The following is a 24,441-nucleotide window of genomic DNA, read 5'->3' as shown; positions in this document are numbered from 1 at the left end:
AAGTCTCTTCGTAAGACGACACTACCACCCTGATGGATTACATTTTCACCATAAACCGTTATAAGAAAATGAAACATGTAGTCTATTTCTTTTATTCAATAAAATATTTATTGATTATATTTTTCAAGTCTAACTTCGTTCTCTACTTCACACACTAACATATGATATCATTACACAAATATTAAATCATAAGAAGAAAAAAACAAAAACAAACAATGAAAAAAAAAAATAAGACATTTTAAATTCCATAACAATCCAGAAACATCTCCAAAGAGCATGTTCCGTGAGTATAAAATGTACAACTTTGATTAATGACACATTTCTGATATTTTTTCACAACGTTAGATACCATTAAATCATTCTTAATCCCATCTCCGGTGTATTTCGACAACACTTGCTGCATTGATAATCCGCACGCTCTATGACATAGATAAAAAATGCAATGGTGACCGCACACAGTGGACAGAGTGTTTTGAAGCTGATTATTATGATACAATATTTTTGAGGATCTGTCTTCTAAAAATGTTACGATGCTTGACGGGTAGAACTCGAAATCCGGAGAGAATCCATAAGAGTCAAAAAAGCTGGATTGACCATTCTCATCCAATGTCAGAGCTAGCCAGTGTTCTCCCGGCATGTGTGAAGGATGTGTGTTCACAATAAAGTAGGCCGGCCCTGGGAATTTGTCAGCTAGCAGCGGCAGCTGGTCGCACGGCCACACACCGCAAAACAAATCTCCCAGCAGATGACGCATCAGGCTCTCAATTTCATGATTATTCATGCCTGATTAGATTAATAATAATCCACCAGCACACGCCTCTTTGAATCAATCTCTAAAATAGAGTAATAACAAGCGTTGATGATCAGCGTGGTGGTATGAGGCAACGGGTTTCTGAAACGCATTTCCAATCTTAAATTTCCACTGGAAACTGGAGATAGAGCATCTGTGTCCTCGCCCGGGTTAAGATTAAATGTGAATAGAGAGTATCCTTGATTAAATTCCTGACGTGTTATACTCAGTGGAAGATCTTTTAGATGTCGTCCTGTAGCCGTAAACAAGTTGTAATACTCTCTCACTGAATGACCTTGGTTAAAATTGGGCTGGAAGGCTTTAGCAGGAATTTGTCTGCCATCCTTACACAAAGCTAAATATTCCATATCAAAATGATTAAAGTCAAACGGATTGAGATTGCGTGTTCCTGTAAAAGCGTCATGATCCAGTAACGCAATCACCACATACTTGGGAAAGACGCCTAAGAAAAGATTCTCTTGGTTGCATACCCTTGAATTTTCAGGGATGGAATATGTTTTTACATTCACACGTGAAAGTGGATACAGAGCATTTGCTTTCATTAAAGCTGAAGCGTGCCCCAGTCGTACAGCTGGAGAGACAGTAACTTTTTTGATAAAAAGAGATGCTCCTAATATCCTGAGTTTGTAAGTGGAGTCTCTTGCGGCCATGAGACAAAAGGCATCGTTGGCTCTTGTAAGTTTAATTTTAAGGTCAACAGAGTTTAAAAGAAGTCTCTCGCAGAAAAATATGTCTGCATGCAGGGGGCCTAGGAGATGTACCTCCCTGGAATTTGCCGTAAAGCCTGCTCTGCTGTTAAGACCTTGGTTAGGGCCGTTAGTTGTAACAATAGAGTTCAGAGCACCTGCAGTGTCTTTATAAAAAAGACCAGAGCTAAACTGGGTTTTTAAAGAATCCTCAGAAAAGTTTAACAATGTCTCAATCATGGCTCTATATGGATGTGTAGCGCTGGATTGTGAAATCATTCGATCTCCGAGAGTGACGTCACACTGACTGAAGATGGTGTTTAACGGGTAGTTGATGAGCCCTACAGGTGCATCATCTGGCAGGTTTGTTCCATTCTCGTTAGTAATTTTCACTCTGAGATGCAACAGCGTATTGTTGAGATCCAGATACTTTTCTCCGTCTCCCGGAATGAAAAACTCGATCGGCCCTCCATCAGTGATTGCTGATAAAGGCTGGATCTCGGTGTAAATTTTATCTTCGATCGATAGCTGTGTCATCGGGGCAGAAAATAAGTCCAACTCTGCCAGCGTGCACTCTGATGATTTGTTATGTAAAAGAGCCCTTATTTAAATATATCAAAACTTGCGGATGACTTCCTTCCTCTTCGTTTGTCAGCTGCGACTGATCTCCTTTTTCGCGTTTGTCGTTGTTTTTTAACCGTCCTTAAACGATCACCAGGGGGTCTTGTTCTGGGTCTTTTGGATAAAACCATAATTCCTGAACCTTCTTGACCGTCGGTGTGTGTAGAACCACTCATTTTTCTCACGGCTCTACCGATGACATCCGAAGCAATATTTGATGCAGCCGTTTTAAGATGGGGTTTTGCAATTGCAAATCCTTTTTTAACCAGAGGGGATACGAAGCGGAATAATTTTGAAAATAATGATCCAATTCCGCGTCCGTACATGACCAGGGCCCCATAAAACCCTGGCAGATTACCGCCTGATTGACTTACATAGTAATTTACAAAGCGATTCGGATCACGTCTCAGACTTAGCTGTGCCATGTTCTCTCTTGCCTGCTTGATGCAGTGTTGAATGACCAGCGTAATATGAATGATAACCAATCAATCTTAGAGGTTATATATATATCTCTGGAATAGTTTATACAAATAAAATTTATCTCAGGCTACGTTGTGATATCACCGGTGTTGGACCACTTGTTTGCTGAGTATTGGATTATCTGCACGTTGTTGGATGTCACTGTGCCCCTCCAATGGCATCGGCCATTTTGTACCCAGGACAGCCCGCTCCTACATATCCCATCGAGCATTGCGACTGATATGACTGGGCGTCCCCAGTCTGACGTCACAGGATGCTATATAGGAGGCGCTCATGTTTGAAAAGTCGCCTTCTGCTGGAAACCAGATCTGGTGATTGAAGAGCGTCACTTTAAGAGAAGAACTCTGTGAAGAGTTTCATTCATTCTCTCTCGTTGGACAACGAACTATTCATAACTGAAGTCTGTGGACTAAGAAGGCCGCAGGTTTCACTTTTGCCGATCGAAGACGTGAGTTAACACGTAACTGGAGACACGGAGCTTCGGAGAGACGAACCGCTACCGTGTTTCATTTTCAAGTCGACTTTGATGGTCAGATCATATTTTTCCTTTTTGTCAAGAAGACCAAAGGACAAAGACTGACCGTTCCCCTGAAGTTAATTGTGGACGCACAATTACCTCAACCCCACTTTTCCTCGCTCGAATTCCCTCGCTCAGGAAGAAGACGACACAAGTAAAACCCATTTCTTTTTTTTATTTCTTTATTAGAAGGCCTGGGCAGGGTCAGAGGTTGTAGAAGCGATCAGAATCGCTGGTTAGGATCTCATGTGTTCTGAATAATATGTGCATGTAACCTTGCTTGTTGAAACTTTGATGTGTTATGTAATATCGGGACCCGCCGTGTCCCCCAGAGCTGTCTGTGTTTACTATCTGAACGCGGGTGCGTTGCAAAACTGGACTGTTAAAACGACCTCATGGTAAAATTCTCCATTTTACCTTTGTCTTCAATCTCACTGTGCTAGCTTGCCGCCAAAAGTTATCAATCCTTTGTGTTCAGGAGTTAGGGGGGAAGTTTTATGATCAGAAGATCATAAAAGACACTCTAAGCTGCGCTCCAACCCCCCACCAGTCATCACCACACCCCCCTTTCATATCCTCTCCTTTCCTCTGTTGTGCCATAAACTGCTGGTTGACTCAATACATACCCACTACCGTTTGTTGATTTTGCTTATTTAGATGTGTTTACCCCTGTGTGTGTAGAATTTTGCATGTTGAGTAGGTGACAATTAATAAATATTCACATAGATAAAGAGAGAGCGTTTGGTGTTTCATTGTGTGCAAAAAGTGATGTGTCAGTCAAAATAAGGTTCAAGTTCCACACGTTTCGGCAGAAACGGTCGATTAAACAGTGACATCTCCGGCAATAGTTATTAACTATTACGGAGTATTTAACGGTTGTAATTGTCAGAGGTGTTGAGCCACAATTACACCACCAGAAACCTCTCTGGTCTCGATTCGTAAATGAGGATTTATGGTTAAGAAATTGATTTTGTCAGATTATGATTTGTAATTATAATTATTGATCAAGATTATTCAATCAATAATCATACTCCCAACACCAGTCTGAAGTGTAGTCTTATGACGGTCTTTCCATAGACGAAATTTACAGGAACGTTTTGGTCCGATTTAATTTCTATATTGATATTTTCAATATGTCTTCTGGAAACTGGAAGGTAGTGGGCGGGGTTAAACGTCTGAGTAATCATATCACTGAATTTGCCTTGTACTTTGACGGTCCGCAGTAAAGGTGCAAAAGTGTCGCCTACTATTTGAGGGCTGACCACGTCGCTGTAACAGTATAGGTGATAGAAACCAGCCTTTATATCCGCCGGAAAAGGAGCCAGTTTTGGTTCAGAAACATGAATCCATTCCCCTGGTTTCACGCCCATCATATAAGCTAGAGTGTTGAAGAAGCGTATTTCATACGGACTGTTTGCTTGAAATGCAAATCTCTTTTGAACTTTGCTGAATTTAATGCGTAAACCCGATTTCAATTTTTTGAAAAACATTTCCATCTCTGTCACGTGTTGAATAACGCTGTTATAGTAGCCACTTCTGATCCTTTGCGTATTGATCTCCACATCACCAACCTTCCTCCATTCAAAGTAGGCATCATAATCCGGTAAATTATGCCATGTATGAGGATATGAAATCTCGGCTAATGCAACCATCCATTGGCCTTCTAAATCAATATTTTGAGCTAAATTTACACGGAAACTTGAACTGGTATTATTTTTAAACACTTCCATGCTAGCATTAGATGGAAGAGTAACGTAAAAGCCATCATCCTCTACCTGACGGTTCATGATGCTGTGTCAACTGTGAGGTTTAGTGCAAACCTTTTTTATACGTTTCGAAGTTCATCAAACTTGATCCAACTGTTGAATTTCTCAGGCCAGTTTTTCCAGCTTACAAAAACCTGTTTGACTCCCTTGACCGTACGTCGTTTTAATATTTTTTCCACTTGATACATCTTGTCGTTAAATATTTTTACTTTTTGAAGTTCCTCAGCGTAAAAGGAACCCTCGATAGGTTCTCCATCCAAATCTTTGAGTTTGTATACAGGAGGAGAACGGGGTATCCGGTCATACACTGTAAACACTTCATCCGTAAAACTCTGTTCGTATTTTTTGTCAAACACTCCACGGACCTTGGATATTCTGACAAGATCCCCTTGTTTAAATGTTGTCACTGAGTCCTTGCAATATCTGTTGGACTTGACATCATACAGATTCTGAAACACTTGAAAGGCATTTTCTGGGGTCACTTCCATAGGGCTCATTTTAATGCTGGAGTGGTAGGAATGGTTGTAGCTTCTAGCTAGGTTTTGCAGTACATCAACGTACCGCCGGGTATTGTTAGCTGTAAAATATATATATATTTTTATTATTATTTTTTTTTATTTCAGACAATGATTTCGGTAAATAAATCAATTTCAGAAATGCTTATAACAAACAAACAAATATCCAAATACCATACAAAAAAGTGTTTGGTAAACATTAAATTAAATTTCCAGTTCCAAATAAATTAAATTAACTTAAACACAAATAGCAACCAGTAAAATAAACATTTTCCAACAAGCAAACTTGTTAGTATATTTAACCTTAGATCTGACATTGATTATTAATTAATATAAATTGTCTGAAAAGGGGTATGAAGAAGTAAAACTTATTTTTAATACCCCTTCTCCCTCTAATTGCACTTAAATTAACTGAGTAACCTTCCTAATTAACATCTATGTTTTTGATCCAGAATTCACAAACCAAAAACTAATAAATAAATATATATACACAATTATCTATATATATACATATACACACATATACACATATATATATCTACACATATATACATACATACACATACACATACATACATGCATATATACACATGCATAAATACCCACACGCATACATACACATACACACATACATATATATATATACACACATACATACATATACACATGTACACATACAGACAAACATGTACCTCCACATATGTACATGTAACTGCACACATGCATACCTACACTCACAGAAACACACCACACATTAGGCCTAAATCCACATTCACATTCTTGTATATCGGCACTTAGAGACCCCCCCCAAATCATCAGAGCCACAATCCAACACCACAGCTCCACCACCACCAGCTCCCCCCACCAATCCCAACCTCACACCCCATAGCGCAAGGTGGCAGACAAGATCCCCCTGAACTACCAAGCCGTCCACAAGAGTCCCCTGAACCCCGACCTGCCCCCCACCACCACGAGGCACAGAGCGAGGAGCAGCGAGAGAAGCCAGGCTGCAACAACTGCAGCGTCAGGCTGCAGCTACAGAGTACCAGAAGCAAAGAAGAGGGCCCCGCACCCCCAGGCACCCCATGCAAACACACAGCAGAAACACAGACACGCACACACACACACACACACATACATACCGTGCTCAGATGAGATACCATTCACCTCGCCTCTTCATCCCAATACATGTTGAAAAACATCAGTTTTAGTCTTTTTTTAAACAGACTCATGCTTGGACATTGCTTCAGCTCTTTTTGGAGTTTATTCCAGACCTTCACACCACTGACTGAAATGCACATTCTCTTCATGGTGGTTCGAACCCTCAAGGTTCTGAAATTGAGATTTTCCCTATAGTCATAACCCCCCACTCTATCAGTGAACAGCTTTTGAATATTTTCTGGTAGTTGTTTATTTCTAGCTTTATACATCAGCTGAGCTGTTTGAAATTCTACCAGATCTGGGAGTTTGAGGAGGCGGGACTCTATAAATAGTATGTTAGTAAGGTCGTGGAATCCTGCCTTATGAACCATTCTGATGGCCCTTTTTTGTAATGTGCATAACGGTCGCAGTGAGGTTTTATAGGTGTTGCCCCAGATTTCCACACAATAGCTCAAGTAAGGTAATATAAGTGAACAATACATAATATGAAGAGCATCATGATTTAGAAAATATTTAGCTTTGCTGAGAACAGCAATACTTCTGGATATTTTTGTTTGAATGTATTTTATATGAGGTCTCCAGCAAATCTTATTGTCTATCATTACTCCCAAAAACTTAATTTCCTTAACTCTCTCTACTGCTATATTATCTATTAGGATCTGAACATCTGTTCTTCTTCCGCAGTTTCCAAACAACATAAACTTGGTTTTATCCAAATTTAATGATAATTTGTTCATATCAAACCATATCTTAAGTTGACATAACTCTAAGTTGATTTCAGCCATAAGCTGATCCAAATTATCACCTGTACAAAAAATATTAGTATCATCTGCAAACAAAACAAATTTAAGTACTTTAGAAACTTTACAGATGTCATTAATGTAAATAATAAACAATCTTGGCCCCAGTACTGACCCCTGGGGAACACCACAAACAATGTCCAAGCATGGTGACCGGCAGTCACCCATTTGCACAAATTGTTGCCTGTTGCTTAGATAACTTTCCATCCAGTGCAGAACTACTCCCCGGATGCCATAGCGCTCCAATTTCTTAATTAATATTTCATGATTTATTGTGTCAAAAGCTTTTTTGAGATCAATAAATACACCAACTGCCGATTTCTTATTATCTAAGGCGCCAGTGACTTCCTCTATCAATTCCATGACTGCCATTGCTGTAGATCTTTGTGATCTGAATCCATACTGACTTTCAGAAAGCAGATTATGTTTATTAATGAATGTATCTAGTCTACTCACAAATAATTTCTCCAAAATTTTGGAAAACTGTGGAAGTAGAGAAACAGGCCTATAATTTGTGAAATGGTGTCTGTCCCCATTTTTATAGAGTGGAATAACTTTGGCAATTTTCATCTTTTCTGGAAATTTACCCGATTGAAGTGACAGATTACAGATATAAGTCAGAGGCTGGATAATTCCCTCAATTACCTTCTTGATTATTGTCATATCAATACCATCACAGTCAGTTGAACTTTTGCTTTTACATTTATTGACAATATCTATAATTTCTTTTCCTCCCACTGCAGTGAGAAACATAGAAAAAGGATTTCTACTGATTAATGTTTCATTCAGAGCTCCAGTTGTTGTAGGATCAGGGATTTTTTCTGCCAGTTTGGGTCCCACAGTCACAAAAAATTTGTTGAAATTATGAACAACGTCATTACTCTCCTCCAATTTGCCATCATTATCTATAAAAAACTGCGGAAAATTAATTTTTCTCAAGTTTTTCTTGATAATATTATTTAATACATTCCAAATCCCTTTAATGTTTATCTTATTTCTATCTAATATTTTACTGTAGTAATCCTGTTTAGCTAATCGTAGAATAGCAGTTAATTTATTCTTATATTTCTTATATTTATTCTCCACCTCTAAAGATCTATACTTTATGAAATCTCTATAAAGTTTGTTCTTTTTTTTGCAGGCATTTTGTAAACCCTTTGTCTTCCATGGAGCTTCTGAGTATTTGTTTTTGTGAGAGTACATTATTAATGGACAGTTTTTATCATATAATACTTTAAAGGTACTTAGAAAATGTTCATATGCTAAATCAACATTACCTTCTTGCAAAACAGACTCCCAGTTGTGTTTCAGTAAATCATCTTCGAAAGATATGAGTGATTCCTCTGTTCTTACTCTTTTAAAGTGTGGATTACTTTTATTCTTATTTTTTATATAGAAATTGTCACTAACAACAAAGACTGGAAGATGATCACTAATATGCTGAATAATTAATCCACTTATTGTATTATTATCTAAGATATTAGTAAATATATTATCTATTAATGTGGCACTGTTCAGTGTGATCCTGCTGGGTCTAGTGATTTTGGGAAAAAGGCTCAAACTGTACATGGTGTTAATGAACTCTTCAGTAGGTTTATGATTAGTTGAGTTAAGTAGATCAATATTAAAGTCCCCACAGATGAAAAAGACCTTCTGAGATGTAGCTGTGTATGTTTGCTCAAACCATTCTCTATATATTTCCATATTGGAACCAGGAGCTCTGTAAACACAACTGACAATGACATTTTTTGACTTTTCCATATATATTTCAACGGTTATACACTCAAATACATCTTTAGTCACTCTGGTCATGTTTTCTACTATTTTCTACTTTAAGTTTTTATCAACATACACAGCTACTCCTCCTCCAGGTTTCCCTTCTCTGTTGATATAATTAAACTCATAACCTTCCAGCTCAAAGTCAGCCTCCTTCTCATGACTGATCCAGGTTTCAGAGATCGCTATGATGCTAAATGGTTGTTTAAACTGACTCAGACAGTCTTTGATGCTGTTAAAGTTTGCATATAAACTTCTGCTATTGAAATGTATGATTGAAAGCTTATTATCTACTTTAACTTCCCTGTTGTATTGATCCGTTGTGTAGTAGCAGCAGTTATCAACCATATCATTAAAGAAATTGTTATCTGGATCCACATCCACTTCCATGTCCTGACTTTTATAATCCGTATAGCTGAATGTCTTCAGCTCCAAGTTATCGGCACTAACAGTTGTAGGTGTTAGTGTTGTGTTCATAAGTGAAGAAGAAAGAGTTCCTGTAACTTGTGACATGCTGAAGTGAGTCGTGCGTGATATCACCTGTGCTCAAACGCTCCTCAGATAGTTCAGTCATATTTATCCAACTCCGTGATGTCCCGAACGACCAGAACCTTCGCCTCCTCCGGTGTTCCGATCAGCTTAATGAAGACTTTACAGTTCGTGGTCCACGTGGACTGGATCTTCTTCTGTCTCCTCAGGAACCGGGCCTTCCTTGCGATGTCGGCGTTTTTCTTGGTCAGGTGCTCGTTAATGAACACGTCTGACCCCTTCAGCAACCTGGCCTGTTTCAGCAGAGCAGATTTGTGATTCCGGTTGCTGAACCTCATGATGATTGCCGGTCTGTCGTTGTTACCTCGTCTCGGGAGAGGGTGGCATGCTTCCACGGAGTCACAGTCCAGCTTTATTCCCTTGGACAAGAGGAAAGAGGCCACCTGTTCCTCCGTGGACTCCGTCACGCGAGGTGACGGCTCACCAGCCGGACAGGGCCCTGCCACCGCTCCGGCGTAAGAGTGGGGCCTGACACGCAGTCCGGTGATGATCACTTCGTTCATCCTGGTGTACTGTTCCAAATCTGCCACGCGATTCTCCAGAAAGGCGATCCGCTTATCCTTTTGTTCATTAAGAAATCGCAAAGTTTTCACCTCTTCAACCAAGTCCAGGATGTACTTTTGCTGGAGTCGGATGGCCGCGGTTTCTCCAGAAAGAAAATCCAATGCTTTCCTTATCTCCTCAAAATCCTCCCACGCTGGATTCTTCTTCGGGCTCATGTTGAACTAACGCTGAAGGTGTGTCATCCTTCTAGTTTCAGAATTAAATATCTCCACATCCTTGTTTTTAATGTGCGGTTAAATCTCTCGACCACTGAAGCTTTTGCTTCACTCGCTGTGGCAAAATGTTCAATACCGTGTTTCTCCATTAAAACCTTAAATTTCTTGTTAAAAAATTCTTTACCGGCATCAGTCTGAAGTTTTTTGGGGGTCTGACTTTCTGTAAAAACTGATTCAAATGCCTTTACCACCTCAGCGGCTGTTTTCCTCTTCAAAACTCGTACATACGCCCTTTTTGAAAAGATGTCAATGACTGTTAATAAATAATTATAACCATCATTTTCCATGGCCAGAGCTTGCATGTCACAGAGATCAGCCTGGAACTGCCTCAATGGTCTGATGACAAAAACTCTGTTTCTCGGGAACTTTATTCTTGCAGGTTTATGTAGAGTATAGGTATCTTCTCCTGATAAAAAATCTTTAACTTTTTCAACCGCAACCTTCTTTCCCGTTTCATCTTGCATAACCCTCCTCAGCCTATCTACACCCCCAAAACTTCCCGGATTTGAAGGGCTATAATATACTTTCTTCATCAGCCGTCTTCCTGCCATCTCTGCCTTATGCTCACTCTGCCGATTACTTGTTAAATAATGAGAAAAAACACACAGGAGGGTAGATTTATCCTTATTTTTTTTTATTTTTGTATTTAATATAAACAAAAAACAACCAGAAAACAAAATCAGATAAAATGCAGATGAATTCAAACACTACTAGCTTTTAAACAACACTTTTGGGAAAGGTTACTATGTTCCTACTTTAATTGTATTTAATAGTAAAAAGAAAAAAGAAGAAAAATCATATAATGCAGATTAACTAAAGTACTGGAATACTAAAAAAAAAAAAATGATACAACAAGTCATCAAACATGTGAGATCAGTTTGTCAGTCCATAGCACTCTGAAACAGAGTTAAGTTGTTTGAGATGTTTCTCATCGATCATGCGATCATAAACGTGCGCTATTGCACTGTGGTTGCCTTGTACCGATTTCAGTTCATATAAAACCGTCTTGGCAATCGTCTTCACTCTGAAGTCATCCGTTTGTATGCGTCGAAGTACCAGAAGATTCTGAATAGCAGGAACGAGTTTGGGGGTTACGAGTCGTTGTACGATGCGTTGAAAGTTGACTTGGTAATAATCCTCCCCCAGTACCTCCAGGCAATGGTGTTGACGCTGGCTCGGGTGGTTCGTTATACATCCATAGCAGGTTTCTCTGAGATAGTTCAAAGAGGTTATGTTGAATAAATGAAGTATCGCTGTTTTCACCGTATTGATGAGGGTGGTTGAGAACCAACCGTCAATTTCGTCCTCCTGGTTACTCTCATCCTCTGCTGAAGGCTGAGGGTCCTCCATCGGTCCCAGGGTTTATGTAGGGGCTTCGGTAGAGGTTGAGTAGCCGGTGGCTACCTCCTCCTCCACGACCACCTTCATGTCTTCAGGCAGGACATTCGCGTCTACAGACTCAGCCATGAATAGCGGTGATGGTGAGCAGAGGACTGGAGAAAGCGGTAGATATTTCATGTTGTATCCTGTAGGTGATGCAGGACTGAAGTGGTTCTCTGAGAATGAGGATGTTGAGGTGGATGGTGAGAAGAGGTCAGGGGAAGGCGGATGATATGGTCCAATGTTGAAGCTTTCATCGTGCTCAGGAGAGAAGTGGATCTCTGCTCGGTGGTTGTAGAGATCCCTGTATGGTGTCGGTCCACTCATTCTCATGATACGATTCTCAGTGTCTGTGAGCTTGCAGTTATCCCCCCGTATATATATCATAGGAAGGGGCGTGTCCTCAGAAGAGGGTTCGTTCTAAACGTAAAACAGGAAACGTCAGCGTTTTTTTCACTGACATGACATCGATCCAACTTCGTGACTTTTGGAAAAGGTCGGAAAGACGATGTCCAATTTCACTCATCTTCTCTGCCCAAGCTTCAAACGGCAGAGCCAGCATTGTCTTGAATACGCCGCAGTCTTGATTGAAAGCCTCCAACACAAACAGATCTGAGGGACTCGTCCGGTTGTTCCTGCGTCTGCTTGCCCGAAAAGACCAGCGGCCATTTGCTGTGGTTTTTGACCCCCACACTGCGCTAAAGAGAGGTTCTCTCTCAGCTATTTCAACATCGGATGGTATATGAAACATTCTCGCCCGTTTTACAGGTCGAGGAGACAGTTCATTTTCTTCTTCTTCTTCCTCCCTCTCCTGCCTTGAGACTGTTTCAGGGCTATCATTAAGGTGCGGGATTGCAAGCTTTAACACAGCCCAGTTGCTGTGGGTGAGTGTACACAGAGCCAGTGATCCATTAAATACCTCATCTTGATCCAATTGATACAGGCAAAGCTCTCCTATTTCATACATGAAAATATAACCCCAGCTGCCAACCAGGCCATATGGCTCCAAAGACCATTCTTGCTGCAGAGTGTCGAACGGGGGTCTTTGTACCCTGCAGATGTAGTATGTTGATTTCTTAGGAGCATTCAATTCACGGGATGAATACTGGTAGACGGTCACTGGGGTCACAGACCTGGCCGAACCGAGGTCTGATTTTCAACCATGGTTGTTGAAGTTGATGTTGGATCCTCATCATCGGTAGAGTATGTCATGACGGGAATTCCGATAGGTATCTCCGTTGAGGAAGTATATGATGCAGTTGCTTGTTCATCATCATCATCATCTTGGCACGCGTTGCGTTTCTCCTCCGCTTGACGATAAACTCTCTTAACTCTAGCCATTGTTGAACGGGTGTTCTTTTTTCCAACGAATGCTGCATGTAAAGTGCAGAGTTTTATCTCTGTATTTAAAGTAAACACTAAAGCACGCCCTATTGTTTTCATTGGGTTATTCAAGGTTTAACGATGCTTACAAACACACCCCCTCTATTTTTAATTGGTGCTGATGCCAAACAGTTTCCGATAATACCATATTTGTCTTGTTCTATTTATAACAAACACACCCCTGTGTTTTAATTGACTCATTTAAGGTATTGCCCCTAATGACAACAACCAATCAGCAACCACGGTTACGCCCCCTTGGACACACCACCTGCTTGACCACGTGACCTCCTGCCCACATGGCAACCACATGGCGCCCACATGGCGCCAACCGGAAATCCCGCCCTCACCGGAAGTCCCGCCCACCTGTCAAAATGTTTGATGAAAGGGTGTACTTAAATTCTCTCCCATGATTGGGGTTTTGAGTGATGAACCAGGCTGGGAGTTTTAAAGGCCTCAGGAATCTTTTGCAGGTGTTTAGAGTTAACTCGTTGATTCAGATGATTAGGTTCATAGCTCGTTTAGAGACCCTTTTAAAGATATGCTAATTTTGTGAGATAGGAATTTTGGGTTTTCATGAGCTGTATGCCAAAATCATCCGTATTAAGACAATAAAAGACCTGAAATATTTCAGTTAGTGTGCAATGAATCTAAAATATATGAATGTTAAGTTTTCATCACGACATAATGGAAAATAATGAACTTTATCACAATATGCTAATATTTTGAGAAGGACCTGTAGATAAACACTGGGTTCATCAAAATACAGGAACTGTTACACAAGCTTTGGAGTATGCGCAGCACGCTCATAAAACACAACGAGATAGGAAGACAGATACGTTTGGAATGCAAGACAGCTTAATGGCTTTGCATCGCTTAGGGGCAAGCGGGCAAAGAGGACGGAGGGGATTTAGAGGTCTCAGAGGAGGAGGAGGAGGAGGGCCACGACACAGTTACACACAGAGCAATGTGTGTCTGAGGTGTGGAAAAATAGGGCATTATGCTAGAGAATGTAGGACAATTTTACAAAACCCTGGCATAAGAGATGAAAACTGCTGGATCTGCAATGAGCCAGGACATTTTGCAAGAGAATGTAATGAAAAGCGGGTGTATAACCCCAATTCTACCCAGAATTGACAATTACAGCCACAGCCCCCACTTCCTCCCCCACTAGCAGAGAAAAACAGTAGTGAAATGGAGGAAGTTGATATACAAGCAGCACTGGAACTTATAGCACTAAGTAGGACGCAAGATTTGCCATATAAAAACATCATAATAAATGGCAAAGTATATAGCTGTTTGTGTGATACAGGGGCATGTAGAACTGTGCTAACTAAAAATCCACCCGGAATAAAATATTCTAACACCGCAATGCATGTTAGATCAGCAGCTGGCACATCAGAGGTACATTACCTAAGTGCACCAGTAACAATAACAGAACCTGAGACAAAACTTACTTGTCAGGCTCCCGTTCTGATAAGTCAAAAATGTCCAGTAAACCTGTTGGGAAGAGATCTTATGCAAAAGTTGCATATAAATATAGTATCAACAGAAACAGGTATGAAAGCTGTAGTAGAAGAAGATGCCCTAGTCCTAAATGAACTCTCACAGCCGCATTATTACTGGTCCCTTGATCTAGGTCCCACACCAACAGCTCGAGAACTGCTGAGGAGAACCAGAGAAAAACAAACTTCCCAGGAGGCACAGTACATGCCAGATACTGAACTCCATGTAACCATGAGATATAAAAATACTGCAGGGCCAGATCATCAGTATGATACTGTTTTTCACAGAGAAAATAATCAGACTGTTTCCATACAGTATCTGTATGTTGACCCCAAAACAGGGAAATCTTCCTCCTCAATCATACTGTCAGGAAGACAGCTTCAACAGTTTAAAGGCAGTACACCTCATCTGTCATTAACTAAACCTGTGGGGGGTCAGTGGAAAGAATTAGAAAACTTTATACAGTGTGCTGAAAGAGGGAGATATGAGGCATTAACAAGCTCTGACTGGAAAGTAGATCCTAACACAGGAATCTGGAAACTCACTTTAGGGTGGATAGTCAAAGTTCATCCATAGACACATTTGGATGAGGCAAAGTGACAGATACAGGGCCTAGCTGAAAGCAAAGAGAGCAAGAGGCACCCTGCCTTAGCTGCTGTTCCACCTGAACTGTGGTCCCAATCATCAACTGATGTAGGACTTATAAAGGGGTTTCCACCATATAAGGTTAAATTAATATCTGAAGAATGGTCAGTAGTTCGCCAGTATCCCTCGAAACCAGAAGCTGTGCAGAAAGTCGGCACAGGAAAGTGGAGGATGGTTCAGGATCTTAGACCGATAAATAAAATAGTGTGACATGCGAGTCCAGATGTCCCGAATCCACACACATTAATGCATTCATTAACTCCAGATAAAAAATATTTCTCAGTGGTAGATCTTAGCAATGCTTTCTTTACAGTACCACTGCATGAAGAGTCACAGCATTTATTTGGCTTTCAGTTAAAGGGAAAAAATACACTTACACCAGACTACCACAAGGCTTCAGTGAAAGTCTACATGTATATACACAAGCCTTAAGATATGTCTTGTGACCCGTTTAAACTTTGAATGGAGTTTCTAGCTGAAAGTATGTGGAAGTAGCTAGCTGTGAAAGAGCGCACACTTTTTGCTGAATTTTGCGGAATTTTTGAGATTTTCCATTCATTTCAATGGGATGAAAATCGGCAAAAAAAGCTGAATATTTTAAAAAGTATATATATATATATATATATATATATATATATATTTAAAAAGTATAAAAATATTACTAAAAAAAGTTATTGCTGGAATTTCCTAAATGAGCTGAACATTTTAAAAGTTGAATGGCTAAAATAGCACAAAGTATGAAGGAAGAGACAGGTGCCAAAAAACAAATAAATAAAAGAAATAAATAAAAAGTGTAAAATAAACAGAAATAGGGACACTATTAGTGCTGCTTGCAGTATCATTGAGGATTTACTAGACTGGATGCTTCCCCTGGTGCCATTAAACTAGCTGAAAGTTCAAAATAATCTAAGGATAAGCTAAATATTTTTGATGAACCTAAGTAATGATTCTTAACTTAGTGGGAATTAATAATTAGGTTTATTTTGTCGGGTTTATACATTAAAATTGCATGACAAATTTCCATCAATTTAGATTTACTCATCTTTATACAAGATAAATCAAGATGATGGGTGACTCCTTTATAAGTGAAACATTAATGAACTGAATTCATGTTTTGTTTTTAATAAAACTGAGGTAATTGCAGTTAGGAACAACCAGATTTTTTTCAATTTTGGGGAACTCCGAGGCCAATTTCATTAATCGTCATTCATTTAAATACATAATGATACAGGAATACATTTTTAATGAATAATTTTAATACTTTAAATTGCTAAAACATAGAACTACCTAAAGCTATAAATACTTCAAATCCATCAATCCTATGTGGTTTATCTAGGTTAAAACTACATGCATGGCTTTAAATGATATGTAAGCTAACAAAATCATAAAATAAACGGTCTAATAGGGAAATAGACCTTTATTTTAATGCACAAATTTTAATTAATGAACCATATGAGGAACAATTTATTGGCAAGAAAATATATATATATATATTTAATTTCTTTACATTCTAACTAATGTGATCCTTGTTGCTAAAACATTTTTTCAGTCTTTTTAAATTGATGCATGGGTTGGGCCATGTGGACAAAAAGGGGGATGTCAGCAGTGGTAGGCTGGGTTACAAACGGTTTAGACTGTGCCCTATAGGGCACAGTAGTGCAATTACAGGGAAAAGGTTGCTCATATCTCCAATCAGGTCTTAGTGACATTGTGAGAAAAGATTACACCTTGTACTTTGTTTATTTAGCTGGTGCACAGCTCTACAAGGCCTGAATGTCTGAATGTATGGTTGTAATTCGTTTGACAAATTATACGTATCCACAGAACATTTTGAAATTCTCTTTGGGTAGTCTGAAACTATGGAAATAATGACCTGTAATCAGGCCTACCCCAAACATCATATGTTACGTTTGTAATATGCAGAATGTTTAGCTAATTGTCATTGCTAGCATAACAGGTGGAAAAAAGTGTCAGTCAGGAGATTAATTCCCATTTGCCTTTGCTTGACATTGTGATGACTTTTCATGTACTTATTACTGTAGTTTCTGCTTGATGGAAAAGAGAAAAACATAAACCATAAGTAACTGAACCAAATGTTGGGTATCAAGGAACCACAAGATTCAGCCTACAGCAGACTTAAAGTTTTGACACTGCCAAGTAATAAAGTGGATATAATGCAGACTCACCCTAACCCTAACCCTGGGCCAGTCTTACTGCATATTAACTTAGTGACTGTCTTTTTTTGAACATTTGTGGGCTTTAATGTGAGACATGCGTGATATAAACTGAGTTACCCTGGGGCAAAATCCAGAAAAGTAAGTATTCATTTTATTTTGGTGTAGTGAAAACACAGAATAGTTTCTTTTTTCTAGAACTGTTAAAGGCCACAGGTAAATCACAAGTGCTATGTGAATTTTTAGTAAAACTTTATTTTAGGGAACACAGATGAACCATTAACTAGCTGCCTATTACCATCCATACTAGGAGCATATGAACTTTTAGTTACCTAAAACAAAAAAGTATAGCTATTACTGTAGAGGTTTCTCTGCAACCCTATATCAAGGCTTCTCTCCAGATGCTAGCTGTCTGTCATTAGCAGGGTGCAGTCATACTACAACAACTGCAGTAACTGCAGCGAGGACCAGCAAAGAAGGAAAGTAACACAGCTTTGTCTAGCAATTACCTCTGGCCAACAATTACAACAGACGTTCCCCAGACATGTTGACAGGACTCAAATAAAAGAGTGGTCTCCTTTTAAGGGCAGAACACAGTTCAGTGTACTATGTGCAGTGTGGACCCTACATGGACTCTGCGCGCTTTGAGGTTTCATAGTCGAGTGTACCAATTTCCCACATTTCTGGTGATGAAGTCCAACATTTTGCACACTTTTTGCCATGGCGTCATTGGACGAGGAGCCAGAGCTAATTTGCCTTGTAGCTTTGGAAAAACAAAAAGAAAAGAAGGTGGTATATAAGGCCATTAAACTACACTAGGGATGAAGCAGGGAAATACACCTGTCAGTGCGGCACAGAGTGGCAGTGACACTGCCATACTCAGGACCGGTTGCTCGGAGCAGTGTGTCACATAAAAGCAATTTTTCTCAAACCAAGTCTTGTTTTTTTTTTTTTTGATCATGCCATGCCTGTCTTGCCTGCCCGTTTGTTTTGTTCCTGCCTCCTGCTGCGAGTGAGTTTCTGTTATTAAACCTTTGCACTTACCATCACGCTGCCTGCTCGTCTGCATTCTGGGGTCCTATATCTCGCAAACCATAACAGAATGTTTCTGCCATGACTAACTGAACAGGTGTGTATATATGGAGTGAAAACCAGGTGGAACAAGGAGACAGATTAACTTGGAGCAGGTGAACCGAATAAACTTAATCAACAGAACAAAACGTGGCTGGAGCAAAACAGAGACTCTTGAACACAAACTAGAAAAACATGAAGCAAAAGCATAACCAGATCCGAAAACCAAACTTGACAAAACATGAACAAGACGACAAAACAAAAGCATGACCAGGAAAACAAACAGAAACATGATTCAAAACTTGAACTGTGAATAAGACCAACAAAAACCCAGAAACCAAAAACCAAACAACCCCAAATCATAACAAATATATACCTTCAGAAGTGTAAGTCAACTTTTTTTACTTTTTCTTCTTAATGTAGGACGCAGAATAAATTCAAACTTTATATGAGAAAATAAATGCTATCTCATAAAGAAAAGCATTCTAATGAACAAAGCTGAAAAAGGTGGGATTAAACCCCTTAGCTTCACATCTTTGAACAATGGAACGATGAAATGAAAAATCCAAGCTTTATCTGGAATTCTATTCCCAGTTATATTTTCTAACACTGTTGGAGGATGATCTTTTCCTCAGATGTAACTACAGTACACCAAAAATACCGTAGAAGTTGTCTCTGTTTCATAAACAGATGTTATTAAGCTGGTTACTTCTGTACAAACACAATTGTTCTCTTCATAAAAATTATATCTGGAATAATGATGACATGAAGTATAAATTTGTTTTTTGTTTTTTTTAATTGCAAGTGGTTTAAACATACCGTAAACTGTGGTGTCCCTCAAGGCTCAGTGCTTGGCCCCATCCTGTGCATTCTCTACATAGCCATATCATCAACAGGCATGGAATTTCATTCCACTTTTATGCTGATGACACTCAACTCTACCTCAGAACAAACCAAACTCATTCTGCTGCCCTGCCATCATCCATTTAGACCACCTGCCTGGAGGAAATAAAGGCATGGAAGGTGCAAAACGTTTTGCAGCTAAACAGCTCCAAGACTGAAGCCATCCTATTCAGGGCTCCACATCAGGTTCAGTCATCTGACATTACCAGGATCACCTTCTCAGGACAAGATATTCCACTGTCAACATCAGTCACCAACCTGGGTGTCAAATGGACTGTCATCTACCTTTGAAGCTCACATCAAACATCTCTGCAAGACATCCTTCATCCACCTCAGGAACGTTGCTAAACTCCGTCCCACACTCACTTCTGCAGATGCGGAAAAACTTGTCCATGCCTTTGTCTCCTCCAGGCTGGACTACCGCAATGCCCTCTTCACCAGGATCCCAGAGAAAAGCCTTCAGAAGATGCAGTACATTCAAAACAGTGCAGCTAGGATCCTGCCTAAGCTGCACAAACATGGCCAAATCACCCACATCCCTAAATCGCTCCACTGGCTTCCAGGATTGAGTATAAAGTCTCCCCATTACCCACCAGTGCATCTATGGTGATACCCCCCTCTATCTCAAGGACCTCCATCCCCTATTGGCCAGCTCACTCCGATCTTCCTCTGGGTATCTCCTGAAACCTCCCCAGACAGGGCATGGTACAAAGGGAAATTGGGGTTTCTGTTTACCTGCTCCCAGTTTGTGGAATACTCTCCCTGATCACCTGAGGACACCACAGACTATGGATGACTTTAAATGTGGCATTAAAACCCACCTTTTTAGGAAAACTTTTAATTGAACTCTTCCTCATTTCCTTTTGCCTCTTCTTGTTCTCATGCTCTCCTTGTGTTTTCATTTTTTAGCACTTGTTTTTATCATGTGGCACTTTGAGAGTTATGTTGTCATGGAGTGACATTTTGGACTTGTTGGTTTATTTTGTAATTTTGATTCTCCTTATGGCTCTTTGTTTATTTCTTAAGTCATTGTTTCTATGTTCCCTTCTAGTTTCTCTGTTTACTTTAGTTCATAGTTATTCTAGTTCTTTATTTCCTCCTCTGATTTATTCTCTTGCTTAGTTTGTGTTTTCTGTTTCAGTCCTTTCACTCATCCTCAGCCTTTGTATTTGTTTCACCTGTTCCTTGTCACACCTGTTCCCTGTTTCTTTGATTACCTGCCTTTTGTTCCCCTCTCTGTGCTCTGTGTATATTAGTTGTTCTGTTTGTTTAGTTCCTCGCTGGTTCCTTGTTTCTATGTCGGTGATGTCTATGCTTCGTTTATGCTACGTTTCTATGCTACGTTTCTATGTCTATGCTTTGTCTATGCTTCGTTTATGCTACGTGTACCATGACTATGTTTTGTTCATGCTTCGTTTTGCTACGTTTTGCCATACTACCTGGAGTGTGGAATAAATTATGATGCGGCTACCGAGCTCTTGTCTGCACTTTGGTCCGACCCTCAGTGCTTCCCCGACATTAGGAACCAGCCAAAAAGAGGACCAAGCAGAACCAGAGATGATTACCTTTTTTGAGTATTTCCGACGTGCCGCGGAGAAGAGCGCACGTCAGGATCAGGAGGAGAGAGAGCAGCGGTCACCGTTTTGGGGCACAAGACTGGCTAGGCCTCTTCCGGGTACCGGTCCGCTGCGTCACAGACCCTCTCCTCATCCCCGGAGTAAGTCACTGGCTCCAGTCTACTTTTCCTCCTCGTTTTTGGAGCCAGAGTTGCCTGCAGCGCACTCTCCCAGTTCGGAGCCTGCCCCATCTCGTCGGAGATGTCGCCGGCGCCGCAAGCAGTCCGCAGCAGCAGCAACGCCTGAGCTCGTCACGTCCGCAGCAGCAGCAACGCCTGAGCTCGTCACGTCCGCAGCAGCAGCAACGCCTGAGCTCGTCACGTCCACAGCTGCAGCAACAGCAGCGCCTGAGCTTGCCACGTCCGCAGCAGTAGCAGCAGCAGTAGCAGCACCTGAGCTCGTCATGCCCTCTGCTGGTCTCCGTTCGTCGGTACGACCTCCTGCTCCGCCATGGGTTCAGGCCGGGTTGCAGGAGATCAAAAAGGAACTTATGAAGTCACGTTGCCTAGAGTGTGTTCCTCACTTGACTATCAATCCTCAGGATCTGGTTGACGTGCACACTATTTTACTAGATGAGTTTCTTGCAGAGGGATGGCTAGACGCTCCAGCTCCACTCTCCGCTGGAGGTCCCTTCGATCCTCTTCTCGTGGCCGTTAAGGCAGCCATGCCTCTGGACTCACAGCATGCAGCTACGCCTACAGAGCCTCAGCCGGCCGCCGCCGGATCTACAGAGACTCATCCGGCCGTCGCCGGATCTACGGAGCCTCAGCCGGCCGCCGCCGGATCTACGGAGCCTCAGCCGGCCGCCGCCGGATCTACGGAGCCTCAGCCGGCCGCCGCCGGATCTACGGAGCCTCAGCCGGCCGTCGCCGGGTCTACTGAGCCTCGTCATGACACGGAGGAGCCCGTGGGCGGGCTGCCTCCATTCCCACACCATGCTTCGGTGGAGCCCATGGATGGGCTGTCTCCAAGACCTGATCCTGAGCACCTGCTCAGTTTCCTCTGGGGGGTGTTACTGGAGATACGGACTGACTTTTTGACTTTGATTGACACACCAGAGCCTGACTCTTTGCCTGACTCGTTGCAGCCTGGGTCCGAACCGGACGCCAGGGCCAAGTCTTCAGGGTTTCTGCCTGGGTCCAAGTTGGACGCCAGGGCCAAGTCTTCAGGGTTTCTGCCTGGGTCCAAGGTGGACGCCAGGGCCAAGTCTTCAGAGTTTCTGCCTGGGTCCAAGTTGGACGCCAGGGCCAAGTCTCTGAGGGTCTCGCCACGTCATACATGTTATGCGCCCCTGGAGATTATGGACTTTGGTTTTATTGTTTTGTTTATTGGGAGTTATTTTTGTTTTGGACTCTGGCCCTCCTCCCAAGGCCCCCCTCCGCCAACCCTGGTTTGGTGGTTTGTGTTTTGGACTCTTGCCCTCCTTCCGGGGCCCCCTCCGCCCGCCCTGGTCGGGTTGTTTTGGACTTTTGTTTTAGTTTCCAAGGGGTCGTCTGGAATCCGAACTTGAGGAGGGGGTTATGTCATGGAGTGACATTTTGGACTTGTTGGTTTATTTTGTAATTTTGATTCTCCTTATGGCTCTTTGTTTATTTCTTAAGTTATTGTTTCTATGTTCCCCTCTAGTTTCTCTGTTTACTTTAGTTCATAGTTATTCTAGTTCTTTATTTCCTCCTCTGATTTATTCTCTTGCTTAGTTTGTGTTTTCTGTTTCAGTCCTTTCACCCATCCTCAGCCTTTGTATTTGTTTCACCTGTTCCTTGTCACACCTGTTCCCTGTTTCTTTGATTACCTGCCTTTTGTTCCCCTCTCTGTGCTCTGTGTATATTAGTTGTTCTGTTTGTTTAGTTCCTCGCTGGTTCCTTGTTTCTATGTCATTTACATAAATGAGAAAAGAAGCACATTTATTTGGCCCATAGTAAATATCTCTGAGTTTAAGAACACATATTGTCACAAAAAAAACTTAGATTGGGTTTTTTCCTGAATACAACAAAATGTGTCATTATCTGCTTTAGCAAAAATGTTTTTTAATCAGTCCTAAACTCTGTTTTTCCTAAATTCAGCTTCTAACAAAAAAAAAAAAAACAAGTAACATTTTTGTAAACCTTCTTTGTTTGGCCGCTGTCTTGTGAAAAATAAAATCTTTTATCTGGGCTCCAGCCGCCAATGTCCCAAGACCCTAAAAACGCCCCTTTTTACGCCCTTACAAATATTTCATTTCTATTCATATATTATTCTCCACTGTTCTTGTTTTTCCGTATGTTGTTTTATACTGTTCTTGTTATTTAACGTTTTAAAAAAAAATTAACATCACTCGGCTACTTTCACGTCAAGTTGATTAAACAGTCAACTAGATCCGCGCCTCCTGCCCAGTGCGCGCACCCGACTCTGGGGAAACTAGTTCTACCGACACCGGTAGAGCACAGGGCTCAGGGGTCTTGGTCATGTGAAAATTACAGAAACGCGTCATTACGTGTGCGTTTTTCTCCAATTTTGGCGCAGAAAACAAGTGCTAAAATACAACATCCTCTCTTTAAGTGTGTGACGGCGGCACACTCACCTGACTTTGGATATGTTACGATGACAACGTCGTCAGGACGAAACGTAAACTCCTCGCAGTAGTTGAGGCTCTCTGGGCTATGTATCACATTAGGTACATAAACGCCTTTGTACAGAGTGTATAAGTCCGCTTCAGTCATGGTTCCGAGCAGAGTGAATGGAACAAAAGAGTACGGTCGGCGAAGGTTCCAGCTAAACACTGAAGGACTTTGTCTGAATTTTGAGTAGGATGGGGCTACGCGATATATTCTTCCGGGGTCTGTTTCACAAAGAAAGGTTAACATGCTCTGTCATACCCAGGGTTGTCGGTTACAGAATAGGTTGAGCGACCAATTAGGTCGCTCAACTCTGCGCCCAGCAGCTGAGTTAAGCACGAGCATATAAGGAGCCCTCATCAATGAAATGCAGCTACAATTCACCATGGCAACGGGAGGAAACAAGCCTCGAATTTCGTATTTTTCGACAATAAAATTAGAAAGCTCAATGAATATCATTTGGAGAATCTCAAAACATATTCTCCTATTTCAACGTCCAAAAGTGTGTACACTTCGAATGTGTTGGTGCAACTCATTTGGCAGCAAACTGATTAAATTAAAACATACAGTCAAATTAGGTAAAGTCCAGTTATGAGCTATTATGTTTAACATTTACCAATTGAATTACACAGCATTCATTGGCTTTATTCAACATATGCAAGGAATGATGTGATTTCCCAAAAAATGGAATGCGTAGCAGGCCATCTTCAC

At 41.0% G+C, this 24,441-nt stretch overlaps 1 protein-coding gene across 2 annotated transcripts in view; it reads right to left on the bottom strand.

Moving 5' to 3' along the window:
- Positions 1 to 24,054, bottom strand: part of LOC124874895 (sulfotransferase 2A1-like) — a 49,094-nt gene extending 25,040 nt beyond the window's left edge. For both annotated transcript variants that reach the window (XM_047376509.1, XM_047376510.1), the window contains exon 1: positions 23,697 to 24,054. In XM_047376509.1, coding sequence (XP_047232465.1) covers positions 23,697 to 23,979 — 283 coding nt within the window. In that variant the 5' untranslated portion in view covers positions 23,980 to 24,054. The remainder of the gene's footprint in view (positions 1 to 23,696) is intronic.
- Between the last annotated feature and the right edge of the window lie 387 nt (positions 24,055 to 24,441).

This window comes from Girardinichthys multiradiatus, chromosome 10 (assembly GCF_021462225.1).
Source record: "Girardinichthys multiradiatus isolate DD_20200921_A chromosome 10, DD_fGirMul_XY1, whole genome shotgun sequence".
Taxonomy (NCBI): Eukaryota; Metazoa; Chordata; class Actinopteri; order Cyprinodontiformes; family Goodeidae; genus Girardinichthys; species Girardinichthys multiradiatus.
The sequence above is the reverse complement of the archived record's forward strand: the minus strand, read 5'-3'. Positions and strand labels throughout refer to the sequence as shown.